At 50.7% G+C, this 14,396-nt stretch overlaps 3 protein-coding genes across 3 annotated transcripts; all 3 read left to right on the top strand.

The window, feature by feature from the left end:
- The first annotated feature begins 315 nt into the window (after positions 1–315).
- Positions 316–4,208, top strand: LOC124223655 (uncharacterized). The gene is made up of 4 exons (XM_069137920.1): positions 316–463; positions 605–676; positions 1,066–3,273; positions 3,394–4,208. Exons 1-4 carry the CDS (start codon positions 316–318, stop codon positions 4,206–4,208), a joined length of 3,243 nt encoding a protein of 1,080 aa, XP_068994021.1.
- Positions 4,209–4,289: 81 nt separating this feature from the next.
- Positions 4,290–5,282, top strand: LOC138191278 (uncharacterized). Its single transcript, XM_069137919.1, has one exon. It carries the CDS (start codon positions 4,290–4,292, stop codon positions 5,280–5,282), a length of 993 nt encoding a protein of 330 aa, XP_068994020.1.
- A 4,792-nt stretch (positions 5,283–10,074) lies between these two features.
- On the top strand, positions 10,075–11,412 carry LOC124223654 (uncharacterized protein F54H12.2-like). The gene has a single exon (XM_046635876.1). The coding sequence runs from the start codon at positions 10,075–10,077 to the stop codon at positions 11,410–11,412; it is 1,338 nt and encodes a 445-aa protein (XP_046491832.1).
- Positions 11,413–14,396: the final 2,984 nt, after the last annotated feature.

Genomic DNA, 14,396 nt, shown 5'->3' with positions numbered 1-14,396 from the left:
CATTTGGCCTAAACAAAACCCAACCTGTTGAACTTATAAATAGTTGTGGGCCCGGAGATCTTCTCAGTTAGAAAATCGCAGTGTTGGCGAAAACAACGATTCTGTTTCAATTGCGATATCGTCGTCGACGTTGCCGATGAGACGATTGCGTCGCAAGGAGTAGCGCTGGGTAGGCCCACCGAGGACCCGGTTTCTACCGCTCGTGACGGTAAGTCCGGATGATTGTCCGTACGCTGTGACGTAGCAGGGAGTTGTCGCGTATAAATACGTTGTGCGCGAGTGATATATCAAAATTTCCTTGTGTTAGAATTCATGATGGATGATACCAGTGAGATCGAGGCAGCTCTTCTCGAGGGCTGTGCTGCCTGCGAGGAGTTGGCGATTGCGGGAGAGGCAGGGGTGAATGAGACGATGGTGAACGATATGACCGCCGAGGAGCCGATATCTGTCGGAGCTCGTGACGGTAAGTCCAGATGATTTGTCTCTACGATATGCCGTATATCATGGAGTACCCGTGTGTAAATACGTTGTGCGTGAGCGGTGTTCCAAGAGTTCTAGAATTCTTCTTTCACGCATGTACTGAAGGTTATTGTGTCCGTTGCAGAAATCGATTCATCACAGGCGTCGACCTTAGTGTTGTCACGTCCAGGTCCGTCAGGAGTGTTGGAAATTCAAGGTATACAGGAAAAGTTTGAAAACAAAAAATGCAGACTAGGTATTTTGATATGAACTCACGAGCAATTTCTTCTCTGGTGGGGGCGGGTGATTAGATTCGGTCGATGCTCATGAGCCGGCGGTAGCAGAAGGAGAAGAAGACAATTATTCCATATCCCCAATGGATGAGGCGATAATATTCTCGTGGCCGCAGACACCCGAGAGTGGAATATTCACTCAGATGAGTTATACTCCGCCGGCGATGGACGAGGATATTTTCTAGGGGAGCTGATCACGCGGGTACTCTAGGGTGTGCGTTTCTAGTAAAACCGCGAAATTCAACTATACTTGCGGATTGACGACGCTTTACCATGGCGGTTTAGTCTTATTTTTGTTTTATATGTACAACAGGGGGTCTTATGCAAACTGTCGGACCGTTTCGCGTGAACGAGGGTGCCAGTACCTCGGGCATACAGATCGGCGGGGGTAGGGCCCGAAGGGCTCCGAATTACGATTCTGACGTGACATTAGAGTCAGACGATGACGATGCCGATGACAATGACGAGACACAGACAGCTTCCGATGTGGCGTTTGAATTCGACGACGATGCTGACGACGACGAGACAGAGGGTGCATACTCTGGAAACATGGGGAGAGAATCGGGGCTGGAGAGTGAAGCCGCGAGCGAGAAGGAGTCAAGTCAGGCACCCGATGACGGGGCTGATTCACTGGGTAACCGTTTCACGGTTATCGGTGAATCAACGAAATTCATTCGTAAATTCGCGGTCACAGGGCGTGAGTTGCGAATGAAGATCGCGGCCCCTGAATCGGGTGTTAATCTAGTGGAGTGGCTGGAGGACGCGTTCAGAGACCTGCATGCTTATGCCGTAGCAACGTGTCGGAGTAGCGACTACATAGGTTTCACGTTTAGCGCGGAGAGTTTTAATCATGGTCCTGCGTGGTTATCGTTCCAGCCGGTGAGGGATTCGCGGTACAGTGACCTCTGGAAGTTAGTTTTCAGCGTAGCCCAGAGCGCATCAGAGTTTGGCGTCGACAGCGTCTTTACCGTGACGGTACACAGTGTTGGAGTACCGGAGGGTCGCGGAAAGCCGAAGCCGATCACGCACGTGGGGGTACTTAAAAAATCCGTCGTGCAGATTGTCAACAGTGACGGGTTGTGTTTACCTCGTGCCCTCGTTGTAGCCAAGGCTCACGCCGAGAGAGGCCCGAACCGCAGTGGCGCTCTGCACGAGCATTACGAGATGGTGAGATTCGCTAGGTCCAGTTTCCAGCGTGCAGAAGCGCGTAATCTTGTTGCGAACGCCGGTGTCGAGATTCCGCCAACGGGGTGCATAGTGCATGAAATTGCACAGTTCCAGAACTATCTGGCACGCGAGGGATTCCTCATCACAGTGTACGAGTTGGGGAGGCTAGGTACCGGCGAAGCGGCATTTTACGACGGTACTGCCGTGGTGAGAGCAAACGGAACAGGCGATGTCAGGCACCGATTGAATCTGCTGTATTATCCCGAAGAACAGCATTATTGCCCAATTGTGAATTTAACCGCGGCGGCAGCAGGGGCCTTTTTCTGTCAACCCTGCAATAGGAAATTCAACAACGGGTACGAACACCGATGTTCCGTAAAGTGCCCGCAGTGCCTCGCATCGCCACCGTGCAACAGCCAGTCTCGCAAAATCGAGTGTCCCGATTGCAGACGCGTGTTCCGCGGTAACGGTTGTCTGGAGTACCACCGCAGGATCGGCTCCTTCAGTCCGCGTCGTTCCGTTTGTGCAACGCTGCGTATATGCCGGAATTGCAAGCGATTCGTAAATCTTTCGTGGAGGGCACACATTTGTGAAACTCGTTTTTGCGTCACGTGCCGCTGCAACCCGTACAATCACTACTGCTTCATGACGCCGCTAAAAGACGCGACAAGACCGAAACGTTACATCTTCATTTTTTATGATTTCGAAACGCAGCAATGCGAGACGGTAGACGGTGACGCGACGACAAACATACATGTGCCGAACTTGTGCGTAGCGCAACAAGTGTGTACGCAATGTATCCACGATCCCGATATATCGAACGGCTGTTCCGCTTGCGGGCTCGTACGTGAGTTTGTTTGCAGGAGGGAACCGGTGAAGGAGTTGGTAGACTTTGCTACTCGGCCCGTTCAGGACTTTGCCCGCATCGTATGCATTGCGCACAATGCAAAAGGTTTTGACGCGCAATTCATACTGCGGCATATGGTTGAGCGGGATGGAAACCCGCCGCAGGTCATCCTAAGCGGCAGTAAGATCATTATGCTCGAAACGGGTCACACCCGATTTCTGGATTCCTTAGCATATATGCCTATGGCATTATCGGCGCTACCGAAGGCTTTTGGACTACCGACTACTTCCGTGAAAGGTGTATTTCCCCACCTTTTCAATACCCCTGAAAACGTGGGTTACGTGGGACCGCTCCCCGCAGCGAAGTTTTACTCTCCGGATACCATGAGTAGCGATGCGCGAGCAGAGTTTTATTCATGGTACAACGAGGCTGTAGCGAACGACCATCTGTTCGACTTTGACGCGGAATTGTTGTCGTACTGTCGGTCGGACGTGGATATTCTGCGACGTGCGTGCGTAGCATTCAGGGACATATTTCTGGAGTGCGGCAGAGTGTGTCCCTTTACCGAGAGCATGACAATTGCCTCGGCTTGTTCGGTGCTGTGACGTAAAAATTGTTTACAACCAGAGCGAATAGGTATCCTGCCACCGGGCGGCTATCGTCTTGCCGATGCCCAGTCTCGTAAGGCTCTGGAGTGGTTGGTCGTGAAAGAGCGCGAGCTGGGTATTGACATCAGGCATGCCGGAAACGGACGTGAGTTTCGGATTCCGGAGACGGGTCGCAAGGTGGACGGATACCATGTCGCGGGCGACGGTACGCGACACGTCTACGAGTTTCACGGTTGTTTCTGGCACGGCTGTCGTAAATGTTTACGAATCAACCGCGATAGGCGTAGCGTCAACGGCGAGACGTTGGATAGGCGTTACGAGGAAACTCGTGCAAAGATCAGCCGTATGCGCGAATTGGGTTACCGCGTGACGGAACAGTGGGAATGCGAGTTTGATCGGAGCTTGAGGGAGAACGAGGAGATGAAGGAGTACGTGGCAACACACCCGCTGATCGCTGGCACTGCCACGAGCGAAGCACTCAATCCGCGTGATGCGTTCTACGGCGGTCGAACGGGGAACGCTTCCCGATACTACGAGGTGAAAACAGATGCAACGGGCAACGCGTACGAGGAAATACGATACGTCGATGTTTGCTCGTTGTATCCGTTCATCTGTAAGAATGGAAGGTTCCCCGTTGGCCACCCGACGGTCTACGTTGGAGAGGAGTGTAAGCTCTTGACAGGGTCGAGCGGTTGCGACATCACGCGAGTTGAGGGGCTCATCAAATGCCGAGTTTTACCGCCTCGCAATCTTTATCACCCTGTTTTGCCGGTGCGCATGCATGACAAACTCATGTTTGCCTTGTGCCGCTCATGTTGTCAGAGTTTGAACTAGGACGAGTGTAGACATGATGACGAGGCTGCGCGAGAATTCGAGGGCACGTGGGTGTCGATCGAATTAAAAAAAGCCGTGGAAATGGGATACAAGATCAGGAGCATACGCGAGATCTGGTCGTATACGGTGACATCGTTTGACCCGACTACTCGTCAAGGTGGGCACTTGGCCGGCTATATCGACACCTTCCTCAAGATTAAGCAAGAGGCAAGCGGCTGGCCTGGTGAATGCGAGGACGAGTCGGCTCGAATGCGCTACCTTGATGAGTATGAGCGGGTCGAGGGTATACGGCTAGATCGCGACCGTATTGCTAAGAATCCCGGCATGCGATCAGTTTCCAAATTATGCTTAAATTCGTTTTGGGGCAAGTTCGGGCAACGCGAGAATCTGGTAAAAACAGAGGTTATAAAGACGCGTCAGCAGCTGCTCGAGCTTTTGACCAACCCTGAAGTCGAGGTGTCCGGTTTGCTGCCCGTGAACGACGAAGTGTTGTACGTGCGTTGGTCGCACGCGCAACACAGCGTTGAACCGTCAGCGCTGGCAAACGTCGTGATTGCCTCGTACACCACTGCCCAGGCTCGGCTGAAGCTCTTCTCGTTCCTTGAGAAGCTCGATCGGCGCGTGCTCTATTACGACACCGATTCAGTAATTTATACCCGAAACCTCCGAAGGCCAAACGAGTATGAACCTCCCACGGGTAACTTTCTTGGCGACCTGACGGACGAGTTGGCGTCTTACGGCCGTGGGAGTTTTATACGCGCTTTCGTCTCGGGAGGGCCAAAATTCTATGCTTTCATCATTAAACGTCCGAATGGTGAAGAGGTGGAAATTTGCAAGGTGAAAGGCATATCACTGAATCACGCAACGAGCTCGAAAATCAACTTCGAGGCCAACAAGCGGATGGTGGTAGAAGCCGCTGCACCCATTCCCTTGGAGTATCGCGCCATTCGCCGAACGGAACTGCACGCAGTCGTGACGCGCTCCGAGCACAAAACGTGTAAACCGGTGTACGTGAAAAGGCGTTGTTGCGTCACGAGTTTCGATACGCTGCCCTACGGTTATCGCACTGGATGATGACGAAGATCCCAGACTCCGAGCAGTTGCACACCACAGCTTCCGTCTTCTCACCCTGCGGTAGTACAGACACCCGGACGGAATGCACGCGCGCGTTTGAGCGACAGATAGATAGACAGACAAACAAATAGACGGACAGACAGAGGACACCGAAAGGATTCTTACCCCAACCGCCTGTTATTCCAACCGGCGAGACGCCAGGCCAACCCATCAAATACTCTCTTGTATGTGTCCCGCCAAACTGTATAAAGGTTAGTACCACGCTTAAACCCTACGCATGAAAAATTGTGAAAAAATCTCGCATTGCTGGTAAAAATTCATCTCGTAAACCGCGGCGGGGCGCGCTGTTTTCAAGCTGATATCACTGCGCGCACGCGTACGAATAAGCTCATGGCGTACGCGCCTCACGCACAATCAGCTCGACCGCGACCGCGCCGATAAGCTCGTACCTGCGCGGTTACGCTTCCGCGTGCGCTTGAATAAGCTCATGGTCAGCGCACGAAGGGAGTGCCGCCGCCGCCGCCGCCGCCGCGAGCAAGCTAGCGTAGTAAAAGAACGTGTTTTCAATTGTTTAAATTTTTTATAGATCCCGCATTATCCCTGGATTCTTCTTCTTCTTCTTCTTCTTCTTCTTCTTCTTCTTGTTCGATGACGGACACACGTTGGAAACATCCGTTTTCGGCCATTGTAGCCGGGCCATCAGGATGCGGTGAATCAAATTTCGTCAAGAACTTTCTGCGTCATGGAACGTCAATGTGCGACACAAGATTTAGTCGTGTGATATGGTACTTTGACGAATGGCAGCCGTTGTACGACGGGGACAAGAGTATAGAGTACCGCGAGGGGTTACCGCAACACGCTGATTACGAGGGTGACAAAAAACCGAAACTTTTGGTTATCCACGATCTGATGCGAGAGGCTTCAAACAATGTCGTCGTTGATCTTTTTACCAAGGTCTGTCATCATAAGAACCTCAGCGTTTTCTACATAACACAAAATCTCTTTCACAAGGGCAACGGTCAACGAGATATTTCCCTCAACGCAAACTACATAGTCTTCTTCAAAAATCCACGGGATCGTGCCCAAATTCAACACCTTGCCAGACAGGTGTATCCCGAAGATCCGAGGTTTCTTCAAGAGGCCTATCACGACGCTACCGCAGCGCCACACGGATATCTGCTTTTCGACCTGAAGCAATCCACTCCGGAGAATTGCCGTTTCCGAATAAACATCTTCCCTTCGGACGATAATCACTATGTCTACGTTCCGCGAAAGGATATAAAGGTCACCAATGCGCACCGGGTTCCAGTCGTTCAGCTGTGATGCCTCGAATACGCCGTACCGCGTCCGGTCGCAGAGCTCGTGCCGATTTCACCAAAGCAAACGCAGTAGCGCTGCACGCTCTGCAGAAATTGAACCCGTTGCAGAGATCGGCATTGCTACGCACGGCCGACAATTCGCTGGTAAAGACTATTTGTGAGTGTGCATTGAACACCTTGGAGGGTAACGTAGCACTGTCCAGAATTCAGAAAAATCGTCTGGCACGTCATAAACAGACATTACGGCGGTTGGCCAGCAACCGGGGTACCTGGAAGTCCAAAAAACGTTTTCTTGTTCAACGTGGGAACGGATTTCTCACCCTCTTGCTCGCTCCGTTACTCGGGACTTTAGCTTCCAGCCTCTTCTCCAAGTAGCAAAATGGAACGTACAAAGAAGATGGTTTTAATTCCTATGGAGAGTATGGAGAGATTTCAACAACGCGTCAGCGAGGGTATAGCCACTACGCTTTCACCTGGAAATACAACTACCACACACACCGATCCCGTTTCAAGACTCGACAACGAGACGAAGGACATCTTGAACAAACCGTCGAAAGACGACGCAGAAAAATGGAAACTCTATCAGCAGGTACTTCAACGATATTTGTTTTTTGCAAACGACGCACGCAAACCCATGAAATTAGACGTTCTCGAGGAAAAGGAGAAGGAGGAAGAGGAGAAGGAGGAAGAAGAAGACGAAAACACAGCCGAAGAATCAATGATATCTCCCACCGTAGCTGCGAGTCCTGGCAACGTTCAAGCGCGCGCAAAGAAAGTCGCGTCAGCGGTACCAAAGAAGTATCGTGCAAAGGCCGAAATGCTGATGCGCGAACTCGGCAGCGTACCAGAACGATTTTCTTGGGATGCCGCAGGAACCGTCTCGTTAGACGGCGTGACAGTTCCCGGCGCAAACATCGTCGACCTGTTCAATCATGCCATGCGATCTAGGAAGACTTTTACTCCTACAGGGGCTGGTCAGTTTGCACGGTTTCTTCAGACGATCAACGTACCCCGAGAATACGTGGGGAACGATACGCTTTGGAAAGACATACGCACATTCGACACTCCGGGTCTACCGACGGTAACATCGCAACAACTATCGACACACGCCAGTAGTTCCCCGACGAAGCGACGAAGTTCCGCAAACGTTACACCCGTAACCAGCCGTTCTCACGACGCAGGATACGCTCTACGCAAACGCGCCACCGGAGCAAAATCCGGTTGGAAAACACTTCGGCTGAAGAAAAATGACGACTCTTCTTGAAGAAACGTATTACAATCCCTTGCATACTGCCGGTTACGCGGGAGCACGAATTCTGGAAGATGTTGCACGCGAAAACAACTCTCGCGATTCGGTGAGAAAATGGCTGGCAGCTCAGGATGCCTACACCTTACACAAGCCCGTGCACAGGAAATTTCCGAGAGCAAGGTACAACGTTTCCAACATAGACGACGTATGGGAAGCTGACCTGGCTGACCTGAGTTCCATGAAGAGCCGCAACAACGGTTTCCGCTATCTCCTGACGGTCATCGATGTATTGAGCAAGTACGCATGGGTGGTCCCGCTGAAACAAAAGACAGCCGCAACCGTTGCTGAAGGTTTCGAGCAAGTGTTACACACGACGCCGCGCAGACCCGACCTACTGCAAACGGACAAAGGGAAAGAATTTGTCGGGAGTGCTTTTCAGAAGATACTTCGCGACAATGAAATACGATATCGTGTTACTCGTAATCCCGATGTGAAAGCAGCTATCGTGGAGCGATTCAATCGTACACTCAAAGAACGCCTGTGGCGTTACTTCACGCATAAAAAGACGCAACGCTACGTCGATGTTTTGCCACAAATCGTGCAAGCCTACAACAATACAGTTCACTCGAGCATCGGCATGGCGCCGTCGGAAGTGACGCTTCGCAATGCTGCTACAGCACGTGCCCACATGGAAAAGCGTTATCCTCCGCGTCCAAATGGCAAACCGAGATTCCATAAGAATGATTTTGTACGAATTAGTAAAACCAAGGGAACATTTGAAAAAGGCTACGCGGCAAACTGGAGCGAAGAATTATTCAAGATCCGACGAGTGCTTGCACGTTCACCGATAGTGTACGTCTTGGAAGATCTCAACGGCGAAGTAATCGACGGCTTGTTCTACGACCCTGAACTTCAACGTGTGGAGGGGGAACCACGGGGATGATAAAATAGCGTGTTAGTGCAGCATGTCTCGCAGTCGTTGAGTGTTCACCGTTCGACTCGTGCATCAAAGAAAATGTCCCGGGATCAGTTTTACCTAACTTTACCGAGCAACAGCTCGATGCAGTTTTTTCCGGAGAATCGGACGTGCTGTTACATTACCCAGTTACCGCGTCAGATTCAACTAACGGGAGACTGGGAAGTCGGGCTGGCCGAAATTCATTATCCACTTACGTTTGAACACCCTCGGGGGTATGCGCCGATGAAAAATGAAACGATACCCTGTGTCACGCATTACAATACTCCTGGGGAAGGTGCAGTTGAGGTATCAGATTGCAAGCTATCCGAAACCAACAAATCATCAAGGATCCCCGGCTGCCAGATGTTTATTTATTGCGATCTGGTGGAACCATGTATCGTTGGAGATGTTTACACCCCGCTGTTACGAGTCATTCAAACATGCGGCAAAGACAATATCTTACAAGGCGAATCAGAGATGAAAACACTATCGCCACTGTACTACGTACCACTGATGCTCACGAACTTTCAAACCATCGAGATCGATATAAGAGATCAATTCGGTAGTCCAGCACCATTCACGAGCGGGACACTGACGGTAACGCTGCATTTTAGACGCGTTCAGTAATTGACTGGAATCACAGGAGTCGCTCAGCAAAAGAGAGAGAGGGAAAACATACCAGGTACGACATGGCTCATTATATACAACATTACGAAAATCAGCTCGGCGGTGGAGGCATTGAGACGGTATACCGAGGAACACCGCATCAACGCGGGCACGGAATCGGCAGCTTCTTGGGAGGCCTGTTTCGTCGAATACTACCTCTGCTGTCCAGTGGTGCTCGCGCGGTCGGAAGAGAAGCACTACGTGCAGGGATGAACGTCATGACAGACGTAAGAAACGACACTCCGTTCAAACAGGCAGTCAAGAGTCGATTCATAGAATCAGGACACAAATTGAAAAGAGCTGCTGAAGAAAAAATTGATAAACTCATGAAGGGTAGCGGTTATAAAAGCCGAGCCGGCGGATTAGCGCGTCAGTCAAACATTGCCCGCGTCAACAGACTTGTCGGCGCGCACCGAGCAGCTGGTACTACGAGAAAAATTAGACGAAGGTCGAAAAAGAAAACATCGGCCAAGATACCCAAGCGTGCCGGAACCGTCAAGAAAACTAAGCGGAAAAAGTGTTGTAAAAAACGGGACCTTACAGACATATTCGGACCCCGGTAAGCCCACGCACCGCTCGTCTTCAATCTAAACATCAACAATGGCCTTCCTGCACGCGCACTCGGGTGAGTGTATGAAGTCGGAACTGGATTTGTTTTCTCTACCACCAACGCAGACGTCTATTGAGGCTGGTCAATGGGTACACTGCAAGCCCGTATCATCTCTAACCGACGATTCCCCGATTGAATTTGTTGTACCTGGAAACGGTGATGAGTACATCGATTTGGCACACACTATGCTTAGCGTACGAGTGAAGCTACAACCGTCTGCTCCTACCCCACCGGCAGGCGAAGGCAACGCGGCTACACCGCATGCTGCTCCGGTAAACAATCTGCTTCACTCGATGTTCAATCAAGTCGATATATTCTTCAATCAAAAACTAGTCTCGCCAGCCAACAACTCTTACGCCTATCGAGCATATATAGAGACTCTACTGAATTACGCACCCCCCGCCAAAAAATCCCGTCTTTCTTCGGCTCTATGGTACGACAGCGAGGATGGAGTATCGGATGTATACGACGCCGACGCCGTCGGTGCTGACCGAGGTTTCATCGAACGCAAACGGATCATGAGCAATGCACGTACCGTTGATCTGATTGGACATCTGCACTGTGACGTATTTAATCAAGACAAATTTTTAATCAACGGAGTGGAACTGCGTCTTCGACTTGTGAGATCAAGAGACAGTTTTTGCATCATGGAAGCCGAAAATCGCCACAAGCTGCACATACTGGAAACTTCACTGCTCGTTCGCCGAATGAAGATCAGCCCTGGAATCTTGCTGGCGCACGCACGGACGCTAGCCAAAGGTACGGCAAAATATCCCGTAACCAGAGTCGAGGGGAAGTCTTTCACCATACACGCAGGAGTACAGGCAGAAACACTGGACAATGTCATACTCGGACAACTACCGAAACGAGTGATAATCGGTTTTGTCAGCAATAAAGCCTTCAACGGCGAAAGACAGCGCAATCTGTTTAATTTTCAAAACTACTCTTTGAATTTCCTGTCGTTGTACGTCGACGGGGTGCAAGTCCCACCCAAGCCGCTACAGATGAGTTTTGGCAAAGACGATCTCTACGTGGACGCTTATCACACCCTCTTCTCCGGTACGGGGATTCATTTTCTGAACGAAGGAAACGGTATCGGCCGGCAGCAGTTCGCCAAAGGAAATTGTCTATTGGCTTTTGACCTAACCCCCGATCTCTCAGCCAACTGTACATCGCACTGGTCGCTCATCAAACATGGAACTCTCAGGGTCGAAGTGCGGTTCGACGATGCTCTCAAAGAAACTGTTAATTGCCTAGTGTACGCTGAATTTGATAATCTTATTGAAGTTGATGCTGCACGTCAGGTCATTACAGATTTTTCGGGCTAAGAAAGAGAGGGAGATCACGCCCCTCCTATCACGACCGCTTCTATGACATACCAGGTGGTGATTTCCGTTAGAGAGAACACTGTGACTACACCACGCCAACGTCTTCAAGGGGAGCAACAGACCGGCTGGAGACACCCGATAAACAAAAATTGAGACGGGGATTGTAACACAAGGCTGTATATAAACACCCGTAACTACGGTGCCGAGCCAGTCAGCATTCAAACTACGTCACTGCAGGTTCGCTCTTCTAGCTCTCTATTCATTCAACTACATTCTTTCAAGTTCAAGTATGGATTACGTGATAGATATTCAAGGATTTCGAAATATCTATGGTAAATTTATACCGAAAGAGGTGGCAGTCGTCACCATCGATCACCGCTACTCGGCACATTGGTTAATAGAACCGCCATATCCCTTCACGGATCTGCCGCTCAAAGAACGCGGCGTGAACAGTTACGTAACCTGCTACCATCATGGCATCGAGTGGTTTGAAGGTGATATCTCGCTGGTTCAATTAGACGTTAACCTCCGAGAAATCGCACGTAACGCTCATCGAATCTTTGCCCGTGGACACGATAAATGTAAATATACTGAAAGTAGTACCGCGCGTCAAATATTCAACTTGGAGGACATCGATTGCCCGGCGTTCGACAAACTGGAACGGTCTTCGGTATGGTGCTTCTTCCACGGCGTTAAGAAGGAGGAATTTTTCGAATGTGCGATGAACAACGCACTCAAAGTGAAGAAATGGATCAACAATCACGATATTCTAACTAAATACGAATATACAGAAGCATTGTCAGCCAGTCAGCCCAAAATCACCGGAGAGGAAAGTTCGACTAGTAATCAGCCACTGCAGGTACCAAAAAGAAATTTCACGCTACAAGCAGTAATACCAGAGTCAGTCGTTTCACTGAAAATCTCTCCTGATCCGTCTGCGCCTACGTCAGACAACGAAGTTACCGTTTCCTACGAAATACTTACTACTGCGATTGACTCACATACCTCCTCACAACCTTCTACGAGTGGTATGATTATCTCCGATAACAAGGGCGAAGAAGAAGAAGAAGGAGAAGAAGACGAAGTACAAAATGGACAGTCTACAGATATGGAGCGCGATGACGGCGATTCCGAACGGGAAGACCGGGGTTTTTGCAGCGGATCAGATACCCCTCATCTGGACACGCCCGACAGCCTTTGTGTCAAACACGGATGATCACACACGCCCCGGTAGCCACTGGGTGGCATTTTTCGTCAGTTCCTCCGGACACGGTACATACTTCGACAGCTTCGGATTACCAACATTCGTCCCTCACCATAAGCGGACTTTACGAAGAAATTGCAGACGATACGACTGGAACGACAGACAGCTTCAAAGCCTCACTTCTGATGTATGTGGACAATTTTGTATTATGTTTATGCACTTTATGGCTGCTGGTTTTTCTCTGCGGGATTTTCTCAATATATTTACTCCTGACCTCGAAAGAAACGATCGTATCGCAGAATTATTCCACAACCGAATAGCCCATGTCACAGAACGCAAAACTAACACCGTCAATTCAAATCACATTTATCCTCTAAGTTGTCTTCAATGTTGTACCTCTAAGAATTGTGATGTTGCTGATTATAAGGCTGGTAAATAAAAAAAACCTTGATAACATATCTTGTGTAATTATAAGAACATTGTAATTATCACTTAGTCGTTATCTGTAATAACCATGTATGTATTTGCACCTGTGTTGACCGAATAAACCTGCGAGGATGAGATTTGATTTTTCTACGCAATCCACCATTGAGTTCTGTTTCCTCACCCACCCACCCTGATCCTCGTAAATCTAAGTATGCCTATAGTCTTGCATTAAGAAAGAGAGAGAGTGACCAGGTCTATATTTTCCAAGCACACGTGAACCTTAGGATAAACACTGACGGCTGGGTAAGGTCAGTGACACGAGCACCCGACACAGAGAGAGCAGGGATGGAGAAAGAACGAGAGCCGGGGTGGAGGACATGTAACCCCAAACGTCCAAGTCGCAGAGTTCGCTTCGTGAACGGAGGTAGCGAGGCCAGATGGGTAGGTGGCCCCAGAATCGGCCGCACGGCCAGGGGCACCAGGGTAAGGGGATCGTCCCATGGTCAGGGTGCACAGGCCCAGAGGCCATCCCGTAGAGTCCGGAATCTGATTCGCGGTCAACGGTACCCGGGGTAAGGGATCGTCACACGATATTCACCACGCGGCGAGGGGGTTGCGGGCGAAGGGCTGACGAGCCGCGGAACTTAGAGGCGGAAAAACCGCTCCTTAGTAAGGGGTTGCCGGAAAGGGGTGGTCGTCCGGAGAAGCTTCTAGAATAAAATACCTCCTAGACAAGGGGCTGCGGGGGAAGGGGAAGGGGCCCCAAAATTTGCTCCTTGGCGAGAAACGGCGGGGGAAGGGGATGGCGTCCCAAAATTCGCTTCGTGGCGAGGGGCGGCGGGGGAAGGGGATGGCGTCCCAAAATTCGCTTCGTGGCAAGGGGTGGCGGGGGAAGGGGATGGCGTCCCAAAGTCACTCCTAGGCGAGGGGCGGCGGGGGAATGGGATGGCGTCCCAAAATTCGCTTCTAGGCGAGGGGCGGCGGGGGAAAGGGATGGCGTCCCAAAGTCTCTCCTAGGCGAGGGGCGGCGGGGGAAGGGGATGGCGTCCCAAAATTCGCTTCTAGGCGAGGGGCGGCGGGGGAAAGGGATGGCGTCCCAAAGTCTCTCCTAGGCGAGGGGCGGCGGGGGAAGGGGATGGCGTCCCAAAGTCACTCCTAGGCAAGGGGTGGCGGGGGAAGGGGAAGGCGCCCCAAAGTCACTCCTAGGCGAGGGGCTGGCGCCGGAGAGGGGCGCGAGGGGGGTTTGTTGTGACGCCCCAAAGTGCCCCTATACTACTGTGTACATATAATTATTTTCAATTATTTGATTTATTTATTCATTTATTCATTCATTCATTCATTCATTTAATTATTC

The sequence above is a fragment of the Neodiprion pinetum genome, chromosome 7, assembly GCF_021155775.2.
Source record: "Neodiprion pinetum isolate iyNeoPine1 chromosome 7, iyNeoPine1.2, whole genome shotgun sequence".
NCBI lineage: Eukaryota > Metazoa > Arthropoda > Insecta > Hymenoptera > Diprionidae > Neodiprion > Neodiprion pinetum.
Note: the sequence above shows the minus strand (reverse complement) of the source record. Positions and strands in the feature narration are given on the sequence as shown.

Bases quoted from the DNA above. Each gene is read 5' to 3' on its own strand.
- LOC124223655 (XM_069137920.1), top strand. From the start codon at position 316: ATGGATGATACCAGTGAGATCGAGGCAGCTCTTCTCGAGGGCTGTGCT. The intron at 464-604 runs GTAAGTCCAGAT...TGTCCGTTGCAG, and splicing joins ATCTGTCGGAGCTCGTGACG to AAATCGATTCATCACAGGCG. The intron at 3,274-3,393 runs GTGCGTGCGTAG...GTTTACAACCAG, and splicing joins GGACGTGGATATTCTGCGAC to AGCGAATAGGTATCCTGCCA.
- LOC124223654 (XM_046635876.1), top strand. From the start codon at position 10,075: ATGGCCTTCCTGCACGCGCACTCGGGTGAGTGTATGAAGTCGGAACTG.
- LOC138191278 (XM_069137919.1), top strand. From the start codon at position 4,290: ATGGGATACAAGATCAGGAGCATACGCGAGATCTGGTCGTATACGGTG.